Genomic DNA, 25,913 nt, shown 5'->3' with positions numbered 1-25,913 from the left:
ATGAAGGTAGCAAGTATGAATAAGTACATATGTATATATGTATATGTATGTACACGTTGAAATGAATAGGTATATGTGTGTGCATTTATGTATGTACATATGCATGTGCGTGAGTTGGGCCATTCTTTCGTATGTTTCCTTGAGCTACCTTGCTAATGCGGGAGACAGTGACTAAGTATAATAAACATAAAATACAAATATGTACTGTACATGTATCATTCAATCCTGCTCCCTCTTTTCTCACTCGATCTGCATCTCATCTTGATATGACTTCCTCAATAAACTCAGACTTGGACAGGATATCTCAGTGGGGTACACAAAATCTTGTAAAGTTTATTTATCATCTATTCATCTTATTACACTTTGTTGCTGTCTCCCACGTTAACGAGGTAATGCAAGGAAACAGACGAAAGAATGGCCCAACCCACCCACATACACATGTATAAACATACACGTCCACACATGCACATATACATGTATGTAAAGGTTAATGCCTCCAAAATCCGTTTTCTACCCATCTTTCTATCGAAAACTCCTCACAACTCTCATTCCTCCTTTGACAGTTCTGTAATTACACCTCTTGACTCAATGAACATACTTGAGATTACTGCAACATCCACACATTCTTGGAAATCTCACATTATGGGAATAGCCAAGTCTGCCTTTTAGAAACTGGGTGTTCTGTTTAGAGGTCAAAACTTTTCTTCTGAACAGTTGCTCCATTTATACAAAGGATTGATTTGACCTTGTATGGAGTACTGCTCTCACATCTGGAGGGTTGCAGCTCTCCATCCTTACTTGACAGAGTTGAGTCCCTGTCTAACCCTGACACTCTTACCCTATGCTGCAATGTTGATTCACTTTCCCTCTTCTGTAGGTATTACCTTGGTTTTTGCTCCTGAGAGCTGGCTGCTTGTATGCCCCCACCACTAGCCAGACCACGCAATATTTGGCAGACTGCTGCATCACAAGATTACTGTGTGGCCATCAGCAATTAAGGGTGGGCCGTTCTGATGACTGCTTCTTCCCCTACATGCCAAAGCTTTGGAACTACCTACCTTCCCATGTCTTTCTCAATAATTATGACATGGCACATTTCAGAAGAGAGTTTTTCACTTCCTAGAAAATTTGTTAATACTTTCCCTCAGCTTTTCTTTTTCTGTTTCATATTTAAGGCCTGGCCTTGATGCGGACTTTTGTCCATGACTGGAGCCTTCACAACATAAGAAAAAAAATCTGTGGATAAGATCTGGAATCTGACATCAGCTAGAAATCCAAAACACTGCTGCCAAAGTCCTAGGAAGCCTAATGGCACAACACAGGCTGTACAGTGGACCAGTAAGCTAACACGTCACAGCCAAGGGTAAATTCTACTCCCCTTGTGAATGCCTGTCGAAGCCAACTTCATTCTTTTCATGATTATTCCTTTAAAATCAGGCTAATATTACCCATTTCACAAATGTGATGGTCAAACCAATATGTAGAAATCTTCAGCAAAGCACTGCTGTGAGTCTTATGTCTGTATCTACTATCTATCTATCTATATCTCTGATGCCCTTTCCCTTTTGGGAACTCACTCAAGGGGGACATCAAAGCAAAAGAGTCCATAACTGTTGAACTCCAGTGTTGCTTCTTAGCCTTTAATGCCTCAACATTAACAAGCAAATGGCAAAGGGCGACTCTAGCACAGTGTTGCCTGAGGCTCTTACCCAATGTTCTTACCAACTGCTTGAGTTTTATGAAAAAGTATATATAATACAAGCAAACAAAAAAAAGACATTTTCTTGCCTAAAGTCCAGTTAAATATGCTGATGGCTGCTGCTGCTTTTGGCAAAGTTTTCATGAATGAACCAGTTTTTCAAGCAGAGAATTCAAACACTCAAAGGCATTTGACACAATTTGTTGGACTAGGTTTAGCATGGCATTAACACACCATCAAAATTAAGCTACAAAGGTTACTAGCATTATGTTTAATGAGATATTTTGAGGTCTTCAAGATAATTATGGAAATGAAATAGCCATAGTGAATTACCAATTCCCAGCTGAGCCTTTCAAGTTTTAGATTCACCTTTATGCCTTGAGCTGCAGGAATGTGTTATTATGTTAAAGGAGGAAGGCATAAAGCTGGCAGAGACTGAAGACCAATGTACTCCTAACGAGAAATGTTTGGATCGATACGTTAAGGTCAAATATGACAAGGATTTCTAAATTCCTGACACGTGCCCATTGGATGTAGGGCCATTTTATATATACCTGACCCCAGTGACCCTAAATGAGTTAAACCCTATGACATGTTCATGCATGAAAAGATGGTTTTATCAGGAGCTCAGCAAATTCATGATGCTGATTTCTTGGTGAAGGATGCAAAAGCTCATGGGCAGAGGTGTAAGCATGGAAGTGAAGAGAGGATTAAAGAACAGCATAGTCCTTCCAAACCTGACCTATGCAGCTGAAACATGGACATGAAAAGAGGCATAGAGGTCAAGAATCCAGGCTGTGGAAATGAGCTATTTGAGAAGAGCATGTGGTATGGCAAGAAATGCAAAGGGAATGAATTGAGGAGTGGTAGAATGGGTGAAACGTAATACTCTGAAGTGGTGTAAGCAAGTGGAAAGAATGCAAGATTGTGAATTTACAAGGAGAGTGTATAAGGTTGGAGGAATAATAGAGGGAGTAAGACAAAGGAAGAATGCATGGAATGGTGGATGCAAGTAAGGACAGGGATAAGCAAAGACTCTTTCGCCGTGACCATACCTCGATGGGAGTTCCCAGAGGGAATGGGTGTCAAAAATATAGATAGGTGTACGTGTAGGAAGAGAGGAAAGTGATTGGTTGTCAGTGAATGTAGGTTTGCGGCAGGGGTGTGTGATGTCTCCATGGTTGTTTAATTTGTTTATGGATGGGGTTGTTAGGGAGGTAAATGCAAGAGTTTTGGAAAGAGGGGCAAGTGTGAAGTCTGTTGTGGATGAGAGAGCTTGGGAAGTGAGTCAATTGTTGTTCGCTGATGATACAGCGCTGGTGGCTGATTCATGTGAGAAACTGCAGAAGCTGGTGACTGAGTTTGGTAAAGTGTGTGAAAGAAGAAAGTTAAGAGTAAATGTGAATAAGAGCAAGGTAATTAGGTACAGTAGGGTTGAGGGTCAGGTCAATTGGGAGGTAAGTTTGAATGGAGAAAAACTGGAGGAAGTGAAGTGTTTTAGATATCTGGGAGTGGATCTGGCAGCGGATGGAACCATGGAAGCGGAAGTAGATCATAAGGTGGGGGAGGGGGCGAAAATCCTGGGAGCCTTGAAGAATGTGTGGAAGTCGAGAACATTATCTCGGAAAGCAAAAATGGGTATGTTTGAAGGAATAGTGGTTCCAACAATGTTGTATGGTTGCGAGGCGTGGGCTATGGATAGAGTTATGCGCAGGAGGATGGATGTGCTGGAAATGAGATGTTTGAGGACAATGTGTGGTGTGAGGTGGTTTGATCGAGTAAGTAACGTAAGGGTAAGAGAGATGTGTGGAAATAAAAAGAGCGTGGTTGAGAGAGCAGAAGAGGGTGTTTTGAAATGGTTTGGGCACATGGAGAGAATGAGTGAGGAAAGATTGACCAAGAGGATATATGTGTCGGAGGTGGAGGGAACGAGGAGAAGTGGGAGACCAAATTGGAGGTGGAAAGATGGAGTGAAAAAGATTTTGTGTGATCAGGGCCTGAACATGCAGGAGGGTGAAAGGAGGGCAAGGAATAGAGTGAATTGGATCGATGTGGTATACCAGGGTTGACGTGCTGTCAGTGGATTGAATCAGGGCATGTGAAGCGTCTGGGGTGAACCATGGAAAGCTGTGTAGGTATGTATATTTGCGTGTGTGGACGTATGTATATACATGTGTATGGGGGTGGGTTGGGCCACTTCTTTCGTCTGTTTCCTTGCGCTACCTCGCAAACGTAGGAGACAGCGGCAAAAAAAAAAAAAAAAAAAAAAAAAAAAAAAAAAAAAAAAGGATAATCATATATAGATTCCTTCAATTATGGTTGTCCTCATACTGGTGGAGACACTGGTTTGGAGTGGGTTGCAATGTTGTATCTTGGCTTAGTTTCATCTGAAAGAACTCTGTTCCCAAGGACCCAAAGAGAATTACACCCTTATGTATGAATCCATATCTTGGCAAAGGCATTAGGTGAGGTGTTGTGATGGTTCTATCCTATTCTGGGTATATTCAAAACATTTTCCTTGGGATCAAAATGGAATGGTAGGTAGTACATAGTAGGCAACCATAGAGCAGGGAGGTATATTATCAATACTAACTGCCAGGGTACTGGAAGGCTGGGTGACAGCTGAATAGTAAGCCAGCTTTTCAGTGGTTATCAAACTGCACTCATTTGACCCAGGTAAATGTCTTTTCTTTCTGCCTCATCCACATGTGGACTGCAGGCATTCTGTCCACAAACATACAATCTCTCCTAGACACACAACACATGACAACACCTAAGTCATGCTAGATTTTCCTGCAAAGAGATATGTGCTGACCCTGCATTTTGGCAAAAAGGTAGGAGCAATAGATAGGGGTAGTGGATAAGGTAGAAACATTAGGCATAAGTAGTAGATACAAACATAAGCAGGGGCATTAGGTAAAAGTAGTAGGGTGGATCATTACATAGTAGTCAGTAGGAACAAGATGTGGGAACCTCTGGATAAACTGTGCTTAAGTTGCCCTTTGCCAGTGGCCTGTTAAGGGTGAGGCACAAAAGGCTAAGAAGCAGCACTAGGGTTCACCAGAGTTCACTCTTTGCTGCTGCCACCCCCTTAAGGAAGCTCCCTGAGTGAACAGGCACCAGAGACATAGATAGCCAGATAGAAAAAAAAGATAAAGAATGGTGAGCTATATTGCTATTACCCTGTCAAAACAATAAAAAAATGATAACTAACTTGTTCAACGAGATATCTTATTTGTGCTGGAGTGCCTCCTGATGTAGCATTGGTGATGGCCCATGCTGCTTCCTTCCTTGTCTTGAACTCTGCCTTACCCAAAATCTCGATGAGCACCGGGAAAATGTTAGCATCTGTAACAGCTTGAATCTGTTGATTAAATAATGATTTTATTAGTCTGTGAAGGTAAATTTGACAAATTCAATCTGAAGTCATAACCATATACTTTGGGAAAAGTCATAAACTAAAAGGTGTGAAATGGTGTTAAAAATTTCTGACAAATATATCAACTTCCTAAAATTTCCTTCAGGATACATGAGTGTTAATCAAAACAAAAATTAGGATCAGTATGTCTGATTAATCACCGGCAACTGAAAACCAATGTAGGTAACATCGTGTATACTTACATAAGGTCACTTTGATACTTTCATTTTATATGGTTCAGTATTTGATTTCTTGCTCTCAACTTTGTCCATGTATGCAAATATTAATTTTGGATTTTTTTCCATGTTCTGCGTGACTCTTCATTCATTTTGTTTTTTTATGGAATTTCTTAATTTCCACAGATGAGTTCTTGATTTTCTCACAGAGCTCTTTGTTTTCTGCTTCTCTCATTGCTCACCTTTTCTTTTTCCATGCTCCTCTTCCATTCATGCATTGTTTTCTTTTTCTAGGTATCCTCCACTTTTGCATTATCTTTTTGTCTGGTATTAGCCCAATCACCCAGTGATTACTTATCTTATCAACCCACAGCATTCTTTCATGTCTGTGGTTAGCTGACTGCCCTTGAATATCTTGTTCCAATTTGTATTTATGTCCTTCTATGATCACTCTCCAGTCTGATTTCACATGCTGAAAATTCTTGTTTCTTAATCTATTGATGTCCTAGGTTCCTGTATCCAATTCACATCCATTTATTTCCATACTGTGTAATGTACTGATTTCTACGAGATTATGATATGATAGGCCTACATTCTTCACTTCTAAATCTAAAAACAGTGTCATGACATTTGTCAAGAGGTGTTTTTTTTTCCTTCTTGTTGGTCTGTGGTTTATTTGTACAAGGCAGAAAGAATCACTGAGATTTAATTCCCTTTAGAACTATTCTCTTTCATATGGTGGGAAAGAGTGGGGTTAAGTAAAATTCCCAAATTCAAATACCTTTTTACATAACAATATGACATCTGTATAAACCAAAATTTTATGATCACGTTCTACATTAATAAGTAATAAAAAGTAACTATACTTTACCTGAGACCGGTTGCCTGCAGTAATATTAGAGATTGTCCAACACGCTTCTTTCCGAATGGATTCCTTTGGAGATGACAACAAGTGCAGGAGACAAGGCAGGGCTGAGCAGTTGAGAATTACCTAATGAAAAATGAATGAATATTAGATATTCATTCCTCCTCACACAGCATTCCCAAAATGAATTTTATATAAATCAAGTTTATCATACATAAATACTTATGCTTATGTACTGATGTACTTATCTTGGTGCATCTGGAGAATGATGTTTAACACAAGAATATTATATACAATACATTACTACTGTTTCCAGCATCAGTGAGGCAGTGCCAGGGAAAAGACAAAAGAATGGCCTATCCCAACTACATACTCATACATACACATAAATACTCACAACCGTACATATACATACCTATACATTTCAATGTATACATACATATACATACATAGACATATACATATATACACATGTACATATTCATCCTTGCTGCCTTCATCCATTCCCATTGCCACCCCGCCACACATAAAATGGCAAACCCCTCCCCCCACACGCGTGCACGAAGTAGCACTAGGAAAAGACAACAAAGGCCACATTCGTTCACAATCAGTCTCTAGCACATATACATTCATATACATATCAACATATACATATACATATACACTTTTCTTTCTTCCTTTCTTTCTTTCAAACTATTCGCCATTTCCCACATTAGCGAGGTAGCGTTAAGAACAGAGGACTGGGCCTTTGAGGGAATATCCTCACCTGGCCCTAATACACATATACATATATACACATGTACGTTTTCATACTTGCTTGCCTTCATACATTTCTGTTGCTACCCCACTCCACAGGAAACAGCATCACTACCCCCAACTTCAGGAAGGCAGTGCCAGGAAAACAGACAGAAAAGGCCACATTTGTTCACACTCAGTCTCTAGCTGTCATGCGTAAAGCACCGAAACCACAGCTCCCTATCCACATCTAAGCCCCACAGACCTTTCCATGGTTTACCCAAGACACCTCACATGCCCTGGTTCAGTTTACTGACAGCATGTCAACCCTGGTATACCACATCCTTCCAATTCATTCAATTCCTTGCAAGCCTCTCACCCTTCTCTATGTTTAAGCCCCAATCGCTCAAAATCTCTTTCACTTCATCTTTCCACCTCAAATTTGGTCTCCCACTTCCTCATCACTCCCTCATCCTCCAACACATACATCCTCTCTGTCAATCTTTCCTTACTCATTCTCTCCATAAGTCCAAACCATTTCAACACACCCATTTCTGCTCTCTCAACAACACTCTCTATTTCCAGACATCTCTCTTATCCTTTCAATACTAACTCGGTCAAACTACCTCACACCACATAGTGTCCTCAAACATTTAATTTCCAACAAATCCACCCTCCTCCGCAAAACCATATCTATAGCCCATCCCTTGCAGCCATATACCATTGTTGGAACTCCTATTCCTTCAAACATACCCATTTCTGCTCTCCGAGATAATGTGCTTGCCTTCCAAACATTCTTTATCATTCCCAGAACCTTTGCCCCCTCCCCCACCCTATGACTCACTTCCATGGTTCCCTCCACTGATATGCCCACTCCCAGATATCTAAAACACGTCACTTCCTCCAATTTATTTACATTCAAGCTTACCTACCAATGAACTTGTCCCTCAACCCAACTGAAACTATTAACCTTGCTCTTACTCATATTTATTCTCAATTTTCTCCTTTTACACACTTAACCAAAGTCAGTCACCAATATCTGCAGTTTCTCACATGAATCAGCTACTAGAGCTGTATCATCAGCAAACAACAATTGACTCACTTCCCAGGCCCTCTAATCCCCAACAGACTGCCTACTCACTCCACTCTCCAAAACTCCAACATTTACCTCCCTAACCACCCAATCCATAAACAAATTAAACAACCATAGGGACATTACATACCCCTGATGCAGACCGACATTCACTGGGAACCAACCACTCTCCTATCTTCCGACTCATACACATGCCTTACATCCTTGGTAAAAACTTTTCACTGCTTCTAGCAACTTACCTTCCACATCATATACTCTTAAAACCTTCCACAAAGCATCTCTATCAACCCTATATGCCTACTCCAGATCCATAAATGCTACATACAAATCCATTTGTTTTTCTAAGCATTTCTCACATACATTCTTCAAAGCAAAAACCTAATCCACACATCATCTACCACTTCTGAAACCACACCACTCTCCCCCATCTCATGCTCTAAACATGCCTTTATCCTTTCAACCAATACCCTCCCATATAATTTCCTATGAATACTCAACAAACTTATACCTCTGAAATTTGAATACTCACCTCTATCCCCTTTGCCTTTGTACAATGGCACTATGCATGCATTCCGCCATCCTCAGGCACTTCACCATGATCCATACATACACTGAATATCCTTACCAACCAATCATCAACACAGTCACCCCCTTTTTTTATAAATTCCACTGCAATACCATCCAAACCCGCCACCTTGCTGGCTATCATCTTCCACAAAGCTTTCACTACCTCTTCTCTGTTTACCAAACCATTCTCCCTGACCCTCTCACTTCGCACACCACCTCAACCAAAACACCCTATATCTACCACTCTATCGTCAAATACATTCAACAAACTTTCAAAATACACATTCCATCTCCTCATTACTTTACCACTACTTGCTATTACCTCCCCATTAGCTCCCTTCACTGATGTTCCCATTTGTTCTCTTGTCTTAAGCACTTTATTTACCTCCTTCCAAAACATCTTTTTATTTTCCATAAAACTGAACAATAATCTCTCTCCTCAACTCTCATTTACCCTCTTTTTCACCTTTTGCACCTTTCTCTTGACCTCCTGCTGCTTTCTTTTATACATCTCCCAGTCATTTGCACTACTTCCCTGCAAAAATCATCCAAATGCCTTCTCTTCTCTTTCACTAATAATCTTACTTCTTCATCCCACCACTCACTACCCTTTCTAATCTGCCCACCTCCCACTTTTCTCAATCTACAAGCATCTTCTGTGTAAGCCATCACTACTTCCCAAAATACATCCCATTCCTCCCCCACTCCCCTTACATCATCTGGTCTCACCTTTTGCCATTCTGCACTCAATCTCTCCTGTTACTTCCTCACACAAGTCTCCTTTCCAAGCTCACTTGCTCTCACCACTCTCTTCACCACAACATTCTCTCTTCTTTTCTGAAAACCTCTACAAATCTTCACCGTTGCCTCCACAAGACAGTGATTGGACATCCCTCCAGCTGCCCCTCTCAGCACAATAACATCCCAAAGTCTCTCTTTCACATGCCTATCAATAAACACGTAATCCAATAATGCTCTCTGGCCATCTCTCCTTATATACATATACTTATGAATATCTCTTTTCAAACCAGGTATTCCCAATCACCAGTCCTTTTTCAGCACACCAATCTACAAGACCTTCACCATTTCCATTTACAACACTGAACACCCCATGTACCCCAATTATACCCTCAACTGCCATATTACTCACCTTGGCATTCAAATCACCCAGGAGTAGTGCTACTCTCCTTCCTTTGCTCTTGTCCTCTCATCAACCACTGCCTTTACTTCCAATACATTCCTAAACCACTCTTCTCTTTTACCCTTAAGCTTCGTTTCCCTCAGAGCCAAAACATCCAGGATCCTTTCCTCAAACGTACTACCAATCTCTCCTTTTTTTCATCTTAGTTACATCAACACACATCTAGACACCCCAATCGGAGCCTTCAAGGAGGATGAGCACTCCCTGCATTACTCCTTCTCTGTTTCCCCTTTCAGAAAGTTAAATACAAGGAGGGGAGGGTTTTTAGCCCTCTGCTCCCATGCCCTTTAGTTGCCTTCTATGACACAAGGGGAATACATGGGAAGTATTCTTTCTCCCCTATCCCCTGCGTCAGCGAGGTAGTGTCAGAAAACTGACGAAGAATGGTCTATCCACTCATATACACATAATGTACATAAATGACCACACATGCACATATACATTCATATACATATCAACATGTAGATACTCATACACAGACATCACATACATACACATGTACATATTCATACTTGCTTGCCTTCATCCATTCCTGTCGCAACCCCGCCCCACAGGAAAACAGCATTGCTATCCCCTGCTTCAGTGAGGCAGCGCCAGGAAAACAGAAAGAAAAGATACATTTGTTCACATTCAATCTCTAGCTGTCATGTGTAATGCATTGAAACCACAGCTCTCTATCCACATCCAGGCCCCACAAACCTTTCCACAGTTTACCCCAGATGCTTCACAAGCTCTGGTCCAATCCATTGACAGTATGTTGACCCGAGTATACCACATCATTCCAATTCACTCTATTCCTTGCATGCCTCTCACCCTCCTGTATGTTCAGGCCCCAATCGCTCAAAATCTTTTTCACTCCATCCTTCCGCCTCCAATTGGTCTCCTGCTTCTCCTTGTTCCCTCCACCTCTGACACATATATCCTCTTTGTCAATCTTTCCTCGCTCATTCTTTCCTTATGTCCAAACCATTTCAACACACCCTCTTTTGCTTTCTCAACCATACTCTTTTATTTCCATACATCTCTCTTATCCTTTCATTACTTACTCGATCAAACCACCTTACACCACATACTGTCCTCAAACATTTCATTTACAACACATCCACCCTTTTCCATGCAACCTTACACCGCATACAGTCCTCAAGCATTTCATTTACAACACATCCACCCTTTTCCATGCAACATTAACATTTCATTTACAACATATCCACCCTTTTCCATGCAACCTTAACCCTACTATATAGCACCAATGCCTCATCCATATAATAGTGCTGGAACTACTATTCCTGCAAATACACCCAATTTTGCCCTCCCATATAACATTCTCTTTCTCCACACATTCCTCAGTGCTCCCAGAACCTTCATCCCCTCCCCCATCATATGACTTACTTCCACTTCCATGGTTCCATTCACTGCCAAGTCCACTCCCTGATATGTAAAACATTTCACTTCCTCCAATTTCTTTTTCTTTCGTACTATTCGCCATTTCCCGCAATAGCGAGGTAGCGTTAAGAACAGAGGACTGGGCCTTCGAGGGAATATCCTCACCTGGCCCCCTTCTCTGTTCCTTCTTTTGGAAAATTGAAAAAAACGAGAGGGGAGGATTTCCAGCCACCCGCTCCCTCCCCTTTTAGTCACCTTCTACGACACGCAGGGAATACGTAGGAAGTATTCTTTCTCCCCTACCCCCAGGGATATATATATATATATATATATATATATATATTTCATTTCATTTTATTATACTCTGTCGCTGTCTCCCGCGTTTGCTGTCTCCATTCAAACTTACATCCCAACTGACTTGTCTCTCAACCCTGCTGATAGGTACCCAACAATCTTGCTTTTATTCACAATCACTCTCAAGTTTCTCTTTTCACACACACTTCCACATTCAATTGCCAACTTCAGCAGTTTCTCATTCAAATCAGCCACCAATTCCGTATCATTGGTGAACAACAACCACCTCAATTCCCAGGTCCTCTCATCACCAACAGACTGCATACTTGCCCCTTTTTCCATGATGCTAATACTGATGAACAATATCTTTCACCATTACCTTAAACATTAAATATCAGTGGGTTGCAAAATTAATAAATTTAAATATGGTCAAACAAAATGAATATGTACATAACAGAGGAACAAATACATAAACTTACCTACAATGTGGGCTTACACACAACTAGCTTTAGCTAACTGCTCATTTCACAATAGTTTACATAATGTTTTTCCATCAAATATTAGTTCTAATCCTCAATTTTTCACTTTCAATAAATAATAATTACTGTAATATACAAGCATTCGCTTTTACATCATCACAAAATATAAAAGATCCTAATATTCTCTCGTTGTTTGACAACACAGTGTAAAGAAAACCAGAGAAATCAGTGAAAACACAACAGCAACCAATATTTACCTGTGTTTGTACATCATCACCTGTAACAATATTTCCAACTGCTCTTAAAGCTGCTGCCACTACACTGTGTTGATTAAACCTGAAATTACAGAAGAATACTGGATGTGAGTAATCAACACCACTGCCAAACTGTAAAAGCCATGATGCTTATAACAGCTAACTGCTATAGAAACAAAAACTTGAGAGATATACAAAACTTAGCATCATGGCTGCTTGGTCAAAGATATATTCAACATCATGTAGGTCTTGTTTCCACCTTTTACAATAATGACAACCTTTTTTTTTTTCTTTTTTTTTTTTGTGATAATTTAACCTCCTGACGGATATTTTTGCGTTATAAAGACATATACACGTCAAAGTTCACAACTCAGTTTCAGAGCTGCACACCAAGCCTGGATGGTGGCTGAGCTGGTGTACAATACTGTTTAACCACAGTCAGTTACCCTCCAGCCAAGCCAATGAGAGCACATTTTCATGCATTTTCTACAAGAATTGAGAAGCTTTTAGCTAGATTTAGAGGACCAGGCAAAAGATGATCGGGGTTGTTTAATTTGTTTATGGATGGGGTTGTTAGGGAGGTGAATGCAAGAATTTTGGAAAGAGGGGCAAGTATGAAGTCTGTTGGGGATGAGAGAGCTTGGGAAGTGAGTCAGTTGTTGTTCGCTGATGATACAGCGCTGGTGGCTGATTCATGTGAGAAACTGCAGAAGCTGGTGACTGAGTTTGGTAAAGTGTGTGAAAGAAGAAAGTTAAGAGTGAATGTGAATAAGAGCAAGGTTATTAGGTACAGTAGGGTTGAGGGTCAAGTCAATTGGGAGGTAAGTTTGAATGGAGAAAAACTGGAGGAAGTAAAGTGTTTTAGATATCTGGGAGTGGATCTGGCAGCGGATGGAACCATGGAAGCGGAAGTGGATCATAGGGTGGGGGAGGGGGCGAAAATCCTGGGAGCCTTGAAGAATGTGTGGAAGTCGAGAACATTATCTTGGAAAGCAAAAATGGGTATGTTTGAAGGAATAGTGGTTCCAACAATGTTGTATGGTTGCGAGGCATGGGCTATGGATAGAGTTGTGCACAGGAGGATGGATGTGCTGGAAATGAGATGTTTGAGGACAATGTGTGGTGTGAGGTGGTTTGATCGAGTAAGTAACATAAGGGTAAGAGAGATGTGTGGAAATAAAAAGAGCATGGTTGAGAGAGCAGAAGAGGGTGTTTTGAAATGGTTTGGGCACATGGAGAGAATGAGTGAGGAAAGATTGACCAAGAGGATATATGTGTCGGAGGTGGAGGGAACGAGGAGAAGTGGGAGACCAAATTGGAGGTGGAAAGATGGAGTGAAAAAGATTTTGTGAGATCGGGGCCTGAACATGCAGGAGGGTGAAAGGAGGGCAAGGAATAGAGTGAATTGGATCGATGTGGTATACCGGGGTTGACGTGCTGTCAGTGGATTGAATCAGGGCATGTGAAGCGTCTGGGGTAAACCATGGAAAGCTGTGTAGGTATGTATATTTGCGTGTGTGGACGTATGTATATACATGTGTATGGGGGTGGGTTGGGCCATTTCTTTCGTCTGTCTCCTTCCGCTACCTCGCAAACGCGGGAGACAGTGACAAAGCAAAAAAAAAAAAAAAAAAAAAAATGAAGAATGAGTTGTGTGAGTTGTGTTTTCAAGTGCCTTATATGACAATTATTTGATGACAGTTTATCTTCAGATCATGTGAAGAGTGACTTTATGGGCACTGACTCTTAACAGCATCGAAACTATACCAAGATGAAGCAGGAAAGGGTTTTCTAGCAAAAGTGGAGGCAGTGTTGCCAGCACCCACTTAACATGGACAACAATGCATCTGACTGGTGCAGCTGGTAATTTGAAAATCTTTTATAATTTTGCTGTTATGAAAAACTCATCCATGAATAACACAGATTACTACAAGAAGATTTATTATATAAGATAATAATTCACATGTACACATGTATAGGCCAAATAACATTCTCTTTCTCCACACATTCTTCAGTTGAGGGTTGAGGGACAAGTCAATTGGGAGGTAAGTCTGAATGGAGAAAAACTGGAGGAAGTGAAGTGTTTTAGATATCTGGGAGTGGGTTTGGCACTTGATGAAACCATGGAAGCGGAAGTGAGTCACAGGGTGGGGGAGAGGGTGAAAGTTCTGGGAGCGTTGAAAAATGTGTGGAAGGCGAGAACATTATCTCGAAAAGCAATAATGGGTATGTTTGAAGGAATAGTGGTTCCAACAATGTTATATGGTTGCAAGGCATGGAATATAGATAGGGTTGTGCAAAGGGTGGATGTGTTGGAAACGAGATGTCTGAGGACAATATGTGGTGCGAGGTGGTTTGATCAAATAAGTAATGAAAGGGTAAGAGAGATGTGTGGTGATAAAAAGAGTGTGGTTGAGAGAGCAGAAGAGGGTGTATTGAAATGGTTTGGTCACATGGAGAGAATGAGTGAGGAAAGACTGACAAAAAGGATATATGTGTCAGAGGTGGAGGGAACAAGGAGAGGTTGGAGACCAAACTGGAGGTGGAAGGATGGAGTGAAAAAGATTTTGAGCGATCGGGGCCTGAACATGCAGGAGGGTGAGAGGTGTGCAAAGAATAGAGTGAATTGGAACGATGTGGTATACCGGGGTCAATGTGCTGTCAATGGATTGAACCAGGGCATGTGAAGCGTCTGGGGTCAAACATGAAAAAGTTTTGTGGGGCCTGGATGTGGAAAGGGAGCTGTGGTTTCAGTGCATTATACATGACAGCTAGACTGAGTGTGAATGAATGTGGCCTTTGTTGCCTTTTTTCCTGGTACTACCTCGCGTGCGTGCAGGGGAGGAGGTTGTCATTTCATGTGTGGCGGGGTGGCGACAGGAATGAATAAAGGCAGCCAGTATGAATTATGTACATGTGTATATATGTATAAGTATGTGTATGTATATATATGTATAGGTTAAAATGTATAGGTATGTATATGTGTGTGTGTGGATGTGTATGTATATACATGTGTATGTGGGCAGGTTGGGCCATTCTTTCGTCTGTTTCCTTGCACTACCTCGCTAACGCGGGAGACAGCAACAAAGTATAATAGAAAAAACAATATTGATTGAGAGGGTAAAGGCATGTATAGAGCATCAGACTGGGGAAGAGCAGTGTGGTTTCAGAAGTGGCAAAAGTTGTGTGGACCATGTGTTTGCTTGGAAGAATGTATGTGAGAAATACTTAGAAAAACAGACGGATTTTGTATGTAGCATATATGGATCTGGAGAAGGCATAAGATAGAGTTGATAGTGGTGCTTTGAGGAAGGTTTTAAGAGTATACAGAATGGGAGGTAAGGTGCTAGAAGCACTGAAAAGTTTTTATCAAGGATGTAAGGCATGTGTACAAGTAACAAGAGAGGAGAGTGACTGGTTCCCTGTGAATGTCGGTCTGTGGCAGGGGTGTGTGATGTCCTCATGGTTATTTAATCTGTTTATGGATAGGATGGTTAAGGAAGTAAATGCAGGAGTTTTGGAGAGAGGGGCAAGTATGCAGTCTGTTGTGGATGAGAGGGACTGGGAAGTGAGTCAGTTGTTGTTCGCTGATGATACAGCTCTACTGGCTGATTTGGGTAAGAAACTGCAGAGGTTGGGACAAGTTAACTGGGATGTAAGTTTGAATGTAGAAAAATTGGAAGAAATGAAGTGATTTAGATATTTGGGAGTGCACTGAGCAGCAGATGGAACCATGGAAGCTGAAGAGAGTCACAGGGTGGGGAGGGGGCGAAGGTTCTGGTAGCAATGAAGAATGTGTGGAAGGAGAGAACATTATCTTGGAGAGCAAAAATGGGTATGTTTGAAGGAATAGTAGTTCCACCAGTGTCATATGGCTGGGAGCATGACTTATGCTTAAACCCTCCCTCTTGTTGGCAAATGAGTCAAGCAAAACCCCACTAAATCTTCACGTCCCACAATGCCTGATGCTGAGGTGGTTTAAGGTTATTGCACTCTTCTATGCTTAACTGGTGAACTATATAGCCAACAACAAAAATGGCAATTTTTTCTCTGAGTTGACTACAAAAATTTCAAATTACTTACATGAGAAGTTCAACAAGTCTGCGGCAAACTCCAGCATCAATGACTGCTTGAATCTTTTCATTTGGTCCATCACTTAGATAACTAAGGGCCCAGCAGGCATCAGCTAATACATCAGCATCACTATGGAAGAGAAGTCGAGACAAGACTGGGAGGCATGGGGATACACGAGCAAAGTCTGGTGGTGGGTTCTTTCCCCTGCAAAGGTTGCTTAGGGCCCAGACAGCATTGCGGGTCATTGAGAGACGAGTGGACTTGCTTAGGAGTCTGAAAAAATTAAAAATTCATAAAAAAAAAAATCACTACAGATACCCAAAATACAACAAACTTTAACTATACATAATAAAACCATAAAATCAAATGCTACCTTAATGCTCTTCTATCACACTCTACATGAGTTAACATGAGAAAGAAAGGCAACAGTGGGTCTGGTTAAAAAAAAAAAAAAAAAAAAAATAAAAAAAGAAAAAAAGATAATCTTCATACAACCCATACCACACATATGGGAATTCTTCCTCAAAGCATGCCACCCACAAACAAACTTTTATTCTTACCTTTGACCTTTTTCAACTTATACAGCATACAACCATGCTGCCTTTTTGCAATATGTGGCCCAAATTTGGGGTTCTCAGCAAAACTGCTTGGGTAGGCACAAAGAACACTACAAAGGCCATTGAAAGATCAGAAGTGTTTCCATTCTACCATTCACAAAAGCAGCATCAGGATCAATAAAATGTTCTGCTCAAAAAATTGTGAAAAATGGGCGATCAAAAATCAAAAACAATCAAGAACAGAGAAAGTGCTTTAACCTTTAAACAGCAGATTTGGTTCCTAAGTCTATCACCATGTATGAAATTGAAAACATTAAACTTACTACCTATATAGGCTAATATAGTGGCATGCGAAAAATAAAATACACAAAAAGAAATGTGCCATAATGCTTTTGTGTTGACCCAAAGGAGAGAAGAGTAAACTGGAGGAGGGGATGCCTGGGCAACACTCACTACTGCTCGAGGTGAGAGGGAAGGTCTTGTTTCTTTCTTTTTTTTTGATCTTAGTAACACACACTATTTCTAATTCTCCCCCATGACACAACAATGGTGGTGAATAACATGAAAATAAATAGAAATACTGACAATGCACACAAACAATGAGTTGGGGGTAGTATGGCCAACACACCTGGGGGGTATCTATCCTCACCTAAAGATATGAGGGAAGGACTTGGAGGTCCTATTTGTTTGTCATACACTCTACTCTTAGTTTCTTACAAGGGCAGAGCATTTTTGATGAATAACAAAATTTTACATTGAAATATTACATTAGGCAAACTAGATGATACAGTATGTACTATTCTATAAATGGTACTTTAACCAAACATGCCAAGAAATATTCAATCTCTTTACTCTCATTGTTATCAGTCCTCCATCACACCAGGATCACATCCATTAATACTCAATGTACTGCTTCATAACTAGATAAAGGATGAGCATAAGGCCAAACTCCTCCTTACCCCAGTTACAATCACTCTCTCAATCACAATTTTCACATTTCACTTTTTTTTATGATGACAAATGTGATAAGTGTTCTTCCTCATCATTTAGGTCTTCCAAAAGTCTATGTACTTTTTGTGGAGACACATGCTGGTCTCCTTTTTCCATTTTTTCATACATGTTCACAATTTCCCTCATAAGTATGTCAGCACCAGGAACAAAGAAATGGCCTCATTCATTTACATCCACTCTCTAGCAATCATGTATAATGCACTGAAACCACAGATTATCAACAATCAGGTATTACAGACCTATTCGTGGTCTCCCCCAACCTCTTCAAATGTCTTGGTCCAGTTCATTGACAAAATGTCATCCCTACACACCAAATCACTGCAATTTGCTCAATCCCTTGCACACCTCGCACCCTCCTACATATTCAGGCCCCAAAGACTCAAAGCATCTTTCACTCCAACCTTCCACTTCCCCCTAGGTTTCCCTATTCTACTTTTCCCCTCCACTTCTGACATGTATATCTTTTTCTCACTCATCTCTTTCAAACTATTTCAGAACACCCTCTTCAGCTGTCATACATAACCCTCTTAAAACCACACATCTCTTTTACCCTATCTCTTCTCAATTGACTAACCCTCCTCACACCACATATCATCTACAAACATTTAATTTCTAACACATCCATCCTCTTCTCTACATTTTTGTCTAAGGCCCATGCCTCGAATCTATACAGCATTGACAGAACTACTAAAACATCAAACATCCTCAGCTTTGCCCCTAAAGACTGAAGTCTCTTTCTACAGTTCTCTCTATGCAAACAGAATCTCTACCCAATCACCCATCCTATATCTTACTTCAGCTCCCATAGTTCCATTTGCTGGTCAAAGAGCATTTTGACAGGGTACCCAGAATCCCCTAAGTCTTCCTGATGTTCTGCACATGAACAGGTTAATATGAGTATTTTGTCATAACCACTCTCAAGTATCTAAAACACTCCAATACCTCTAAGCTTTCTCCATTCAACTTCATATTCCAAACATAATGCATCTCTTCATTGTTAAGCCTAATAACCTTGCATATATTATCAACTACCCTGAACATACTTTCACAATCTCCTAAACTCAGGATCCACATCCGCTGCCAGTTCCATGTTACCAGCAGACAACTGACTCATCTCCCAGTCCCTCCCCAACACATTGTATACTTGTTCCTCTCTCCAAGACCTTGCATCTATCCACTATTACCCTAAACTTTTTCTTTTCACACACCTTAACACAGAAACCAACTTCTGTAGTTTCATGCTCAAATCTGCTGCCAGTGCCATGTCATCAGCAAACAACAACTGACTCACCTCCCTGCAACCCACCATTCCAAACACACTGTAAGCCTGCTTCTCCCACCACCCCATACATAAAACAAATCAAAGAGCCATGATTATATTACACATCCTGCCCCAGAACTGTCTTCATCTGGATACACTTACTCTCTTCTTTCCCTATTCATACACAAGCCTTGCACTCTTGATAAAAACAACACTGCTTCTAGTACCTTTCCTCCCATACCATATGCTCAGAACACCTTCCAAAGAGCACCTCCATCAACCCTATCTCCAGATCCATATGTGCTGCATAAAGATTCTCCCATTTCTCTAAGTATTTCTCACAAACATTTGTCAAAGTATACACCTGATCTACATATTCCCTATCACTCCTCACCAGTCTAAAACTCCAAGCATACTACCACCGTCCCAATCACCACTCATACAATTTACACTTGACAAACTTATACCTTTGAAATGTGAACATTCAATTTTGTTCCCTTACTTTTATATAACAGCACTACACAGTCATTCTGTTAATCCTCAGGCATCTAAACATGAGCCATATGTACAATGAAAACCTTTAACCAATCAACAAACTACCCTATCTTAAGGTTTTCAACAGCAATCTCATCCAATTCAGCTGCTTTGCTGCACTTCATCTTAAGCAAGGCTTTCACCACCTCTCCTTTTTCACCAGACCATTTTCGACTACTTTCTCAGTTTACATACATCCACATACAAAATATACCATATCAGCCACCCTATCATCAAACACATTTAACATCCCTTCAAAATATTCTCTCTATCTCCTAATCATTTCATTTTTGTTTGTTACCACTTCATCAATGTTCCATTTATTCCCTTTTTTTTCTCACACTATTAACCTCCTTCTAAAACATTTTCTTTTTGTTTCTTAAGTCTGCTCACCCCAAACTCCCATTTGCCCTCTTTTACAGCCCCTGCACCTCCCTCTTGCCCTCCTATTGCTATTTTTGTACATTTCTCAATCATTTGCACTCTCCTCCACTCTTTTCCCTTTCACCAGCAACTTAACTTCCTTATTCCATCGCTCATTAACCTTTCTCACCTGCCCATCTCCCACCTTATGCATGCAAAACAACTCTCTCATCCATGTAAGTAATGATTCCCTAAATACCTCTGACTCCCTACCCACTACCCTTGCTTCATTTACTCTCACCTTTTGCCGTTTTACTATCGATCTCGCCTGTCATATCTTCCCACAAGCCTCTTTTCCTAGCTTACTCACTTTCACAACTCCACTCCCATCTATATCAGAGCCTCTTTTCCTAAAGTCTACAAAACCTCACACTCACTTCCATCAAGTAATGATCAAATATCCTACCAGCTGTCCTTCTCCAAACATTCACATACAAAGGTCTCTCTTTTGCATGCTTCCTCCTTTCTCCTACTGAAAATCATTCCCTGATTCAAAAATTCCTTCACTTGTTACTCTACTTCTTCGCCAGATGAATGTGGCATGTGTTCCTCCTCATCACTTGAGTTATTCAACAACCTACTTATTTTCCACAAATGTACACATGACTTTAGAAGTCCATGGATGTGCACCTACAATGGTGATTGTAACAGTACTGAGGAAGCTAAATTTTTCCCCAAGCCTGCTTGGTGACAGAAGACTTCTGGCATGATGAGTCAGCTGGATATTCAAATAGAGTGCAAAAAGCTTAATTGTCATGTTACAATGGACATTCTAATCAGATCTTCAAACTACAAAGGCTGCCATTCAAGAGTTGAAACATGACACACCAATGGTTATATACACTATGTTCCCATATTTTATTAAATCTCTCCTGAAATTGTTCATTAAAGGGATTCATTGACCACAATTTACGTATTCTCCTTAAAGTACTGCATCTACTCCGATTCATCTCACTTAAACACAACTTTAAAACAAGTTGTTTCCTCCTCATCCATTCTTTCTCCGATCCAGAGACTGTAATTCTTAATTTTCACTTCATCATTCATGACCTAATATAATAATGCATCTCCCACCAATTTCTTTTTTATTCTTTCAAACTTCTTTGCAAATTCCAAGTCCATTATAGCAAGTTTAAACAATTTCAGTCTAATAACCCTCCACCATCACAAACTAAACTACAGAAGCACAGGCTGCAACATTATAGAAAAATTTTGCAAGACCTGATGACACACACCTTCCTTTCAAATTTCCCTGCCAATCCTGCCTCCCTTCTATTACCTTGCTACAAATACTGATCAAACATCAGGCCTCTTTTTAACCTCTTATTCTTTTGTCCACAAAACTATATTCATCATTCAGTTTTCTTTTCTTATGCAACCTCAAGCCAAACTAATCACTCTTTCCTTCATTTTTTACCAATGTTCAACTCTCTGGTGATCCTTCACTGCCTCCGACCCCTTCCCATAACAAAGTTCCATGCATTATTATTCTGTTAGCTCCATAACATTATTTTTCTGCACTAATGAATACAGAAATGCACACTTCTTTTCACAAGTTTCTCTAAATTTATCCATCAGGTACATATATGATACACAAAACTTAGCCCCTTGATGAATGACTCCTTTTCAGCTCTAAATTAATCATAAATATTCTCATCATCTTAATCTTTATTCTGCTAAGATCTTTCTTCTCACATTTGAACAATGAACCCTCAATTCAGTTTATATATACTAAACAACAGTTCAGGAGAAACACTGCATCTACCCCATCATTTGCCTTATCACCATTCTTAATTCACAAATAAACCATGAAAAGACCTGTAAACCACCTGATACATGGCTACATGATTACCAGGTCTCATCTGTTCTATTATCTTTAATACCTCTTTGCACTCATATTCTTTAAATAATTGCTCTTACCTTCCATGGTTGCCTCCCTAAACATCTAATACAGATGTTAAGTGTGCCATATTTCTTTTAAGCAATTGTAGTAGATTGTCAGATTATGTTACTCCATTCCCATTCAAATGGTGGATCAAAAATATACATGCTGTTTTTTTTATATAAATGCTGTGGACTTGAGGTCCCTGATCCAGCTGGTTGGTTGGGAATTCAATTATCCATAAACTTTCTGCTAAAACAAATTTCATTAACCAAAAGTAATTGCATAAGGAATAACTTTACAAATACTACTCCTTTATGAATGCAGACATTTAAAACAACCTTCCTTGTGTGATTTACAAATATATTCATCAACATTATTTCTGCTGCAATGAAATAAGCTCTTAACTGTTGTATTAAACTGCATACTTTTGGGGGGCCTTTGTGTCTGCAACTTTTTAAAGAATCATTTGTGACACTAATAAGAGGAGTCAAATTCTTACACTTAGAATTTAACACGGAAATCTTTAGTGGCCTTCAGAATCAGCATTTGAGTCTGGATACACTTAATTTTTCTTATTCATTTACTATACTTAGTCGCTCTCTTCTGCATTAGTGCAATGAAACAGATGAAAGAATGGCCCAGCCCACCCACATACACATGTATATACATAAATGCCCATACACACACATACATACCTACACATTTCAATGTATACATACATATACATACACAGACATACACATATATACACATGTACATATCCATACTTGCTGTCTTAATCCATTCCCGTCGCCATCCTGCCAAAAATGAAATGGCACACCCTCCCCCGGCGTGCACACGTGAGGTAGTGCTAGGAGAAGACAACAAAGGCCACATTCGTTCACACTCAGTCTGTTGCTCATGTGTGTAATGCACCGAAACCACAGCTCCCTTTCCACATCCAGGCCCCACAAAACTTTCCATGATTTACCCCAGACGCTTCATATGCTCTATTCTTTGCACGCCTTTCATCCTCCTGTAGGTTCAGGCCCTAATCGCTCAAAATCTTTTTCACTCCATCTTTCCACCTCCAATTTGGTCTCCCACTTCTCCTTCCCTCCACCTCTGACACATATATCTTCTTTGTCAATCTTTCCTCACTCATTCTCTCCATGAGTCCAAACCATTTCAACACACCCTCTTCTGCTCTCTCAACCACACTCTTTTTACTACCACACATCTCTCTTACCCTTTCGTTACTTACACGATCAAACCACCTCACACCACATTTTGTCCTTAAACACTTCACTTCCTCAAGTTTTTCTCCATTCAAACTCACATCCCAATTAACTTGTCCCTCACCCCTACCAAACCTAATAACCTTGTTCTTATTTAAATTTACTCTCAGCTTTCTTCTTTCATACACTTTACCAAACTCAGTCACTAACTTCTCCAGTTTCTCACCAGTTCTAAACAGAATCAGCCACAAGTGCTGTATCAACAGCGAACAACAACTGACTCACTTTCTAAGCCCTCTCATGCACAACAAACTGCATACTTGCCCCTCTCTCCAAAACTCTTGCATTCACCTCCTAACCCCATCCATAAACAAATTAAACAGCCATGGAGACATCACGCACCCGTCGCAAAACGACATCCACTGGGAATCAATCACTTTCCTCTCTTCCTACACGTACACATGCCTTATATCCTTGATAAAAACTTTTCAGTGTTTCTAGCAACTTACCTCCAACACCATATACTCTTAATACCTATCACAAAGCATCTCTATCAACCCTATCATTTGCCTTCGCCAGATCCATAAATGCTACATACAAATCCATCTGTTTTTCTAAGTATTTCTCACATTCTTCAAAGCAAACACCTGATCCACACATCATCTACCACTTCTGAAACCACACTGCTCTTCCCCAATCTGATGCTCTGTACATGCCTTTACCCTCTCAATCAATACCCTCCCATATAATATCCAAGGAATACTCAACAAACTTATACCTCTGTAATTTGAATACTCACCTTTATCCCCTTTGCCTTTGTACAATGGCACTATGCATGCATTCCACAAATCCTCAGGCACTTCAACATGAACCATACATACAGTGAAAAATCCTTACCAACCAGTCAACAACACAGTCACCCCATTTTCTAATAAATTCCACTGCAATACCATCCAAACCCGCTGCCTTGCTGGCTTTCATCATCTGCAAAGCTTTCACTACCTTTTCTCTGTTTACCTAACCATTCTCCCTGACCCTCTCACTTCGCACACCACCTTGACCAAAACACCCTATATCTGCCACTCTATAATCTAACACATTCAACAAACCTTCAAAATGCTCACTCCATCTCCTTCTCACATCACCACTACTTGTTATTACCTCCCCATTAGCATCCTTCACCGATGTTCCCATTTGTTCTCTTGTTTTACGCACTTTATTTACCTCCTTCCAAAACATCTTTTTATTCTCCCTAAAATCTAATGATACTCTCTCACCCCAACTCTCATTTGCCCTCTTTTTCACCTCTTGCACCTTTCTCTTGACCTCCTACCTCTTTCTTTTATACATCTCCCAGTCATTCGCACAACTTCCTTGCAAAAATCATCCAAATGCCTCTCTCCTTTCTTTCACTAACAATCTTACTTCTTCATCCCACCAATCACTAACCTTTTTAATCTGCCCACCTCCCATGCTTATCATGCCACAAGCATCTTTTGCACAAGCCATCACTGCTTCCCTAAATACATCCCTTACACTCCCCTTACATCATTTGCTCTCACCTTTTTCCATTCTGCACTCAATCTCTCCTGGTACTTCCTCACACAAGTCTCCTTTCCAAGCTCACTTACTCTCACCCCTCTCTTCACCCCAACATTTTCTCTTTTCTAAAAACCTCTACAAATCTGCACCTTTGCCTCCACAAGATATTTATCAGACATCCCTCCAGTAGCCCCTCTCATCACATTAACATCCAAAAGTCTCTCTTTCATGCACCTATCAATTAACACATAATCCAATAACACTCTCTGGCCATCTCTCCTGCTTACATATGTATACTTATGTATATCTCTCTTTTTGAAACCAGGCGTTCCGAATCACCACTCCTTTTTCAGCACACAATTCTACAAGCTCTTCACCATTTCCATTTACAACAATGAACACCCCATATACACCAATTATACCCTCAACTGCCAAATTACTCACCTTTGCATTCAAATCATCTATCACTATAACCTGGTCTTGTGCATCAAAGCTGCTAACACACTCAGCTGCTCCCAAAACAAACACTTGCCTCTCATGATCTTTCTTCTCATGACCAGGTGCATGGGCACCGATAATCACCCATCTCTCTCCATCCACTTTCAGTTTTATCCATATCAATCAAGAGTTAACAACTCCTGCTTCAGAAGAAGTGCTACTCCTTCCTTTGCTCTTGTCCTCTCACCAACCCCTGACTTTACTCACAAACATTCCTAAACCACTCTTCCCCTTTACCCTTGAGCTTCATTTCACTCAGAGCCAAAACATCCAGGTTCCTTTCCTCAAACATACTACCTATCTCTGCTTTTTTCTCATCTTGGTTACATCCACACACACTTAGACACCCCAACCTGAGCCTTCGAGGAGGATGAGCACTCTCCGCATGACTCCTTCTTCTGTTTCCCCTTTTAGAAAGTTAAAATATCATGTTATCTTATCATACAACATAAAAACCCATAAGAGAGCAAACTCACCAAAATATCAAAAAGTAATGAAGACTAACAAAACTTAATGTAAGCTACTGCTTCACACCTAATATTCATCCCTTCGAGGAGGATGTGCACTCCCCGCATAACTCTTTTCTTATGTTTCCCCTTTTAGAAATTTAAAATATCATGTTATCTTATCATATTTATTTATTATTTTGCTTTGTCGCTGTCTCCCGCATTAGCAAAGTAGTGCAATGAAACAGACGAAAGAATGGCCCTACCCACCCACATACACATGTGTATACATACACGTCCA

The 25,913-nt window shown here is 40.3% G+C and overlaps 1 protein-coding gene across 2 annotated transcripts in view; it reads right to left on the bottom strand.

Moving 5' to 3' along the window:
• The window catches only part of Kap-alpha1 (karyopherin alpha1), an 88,841-nt gene that overhangs the window by 18,249 nt on the left and 44,679 nt on the right, over positions 1-25,913 (bottom strand). For both annotated transcript variants that reach the window (XM_071695621.1, XM_071695615.1), the window contains exons 5-8: positions 16,248-16,511; positions 12,168-12,246; positions 6,165-6,284; positions 4,914-5,063 (exon numbers count right to left, since the gene is read on the bottom strand). In XM_071695621.1, coding sequence (XP_071551722.1) covers positions 4,914-5,063; positions 6,165-6,284; positions 12,168-12,246; positions 16,248-16,511 — 613 coding nt within the window. The remainder of the gene's footprint in view (positions 1-4,913; positions 5,064-6,164; positions 6,285-12,167; positions 12,247-16,247; positions 16,512-25,913) is intronic.

The sequence above is a fragment of the Panulirus ornatus genome, chromosome 4, assembly GCF_036320965.1.
Source record: "Panulirus ornatus isolate Po-2019 chromosome 4, ASM3632096v1, whole genome shotgun sequence".
Classification (NCBI taxonomy): Eukaryota; Metazoa; Arthropoda; class Malacostraca; order Decapoda; family Palinuridae; genus Panulirus; species Panulirus ornatus.
The sequence above is the reverse complement of the archived record's forward strand: the minus strand, read 5'-3'. Positions and strand labels throughout refer to the sequence as shown.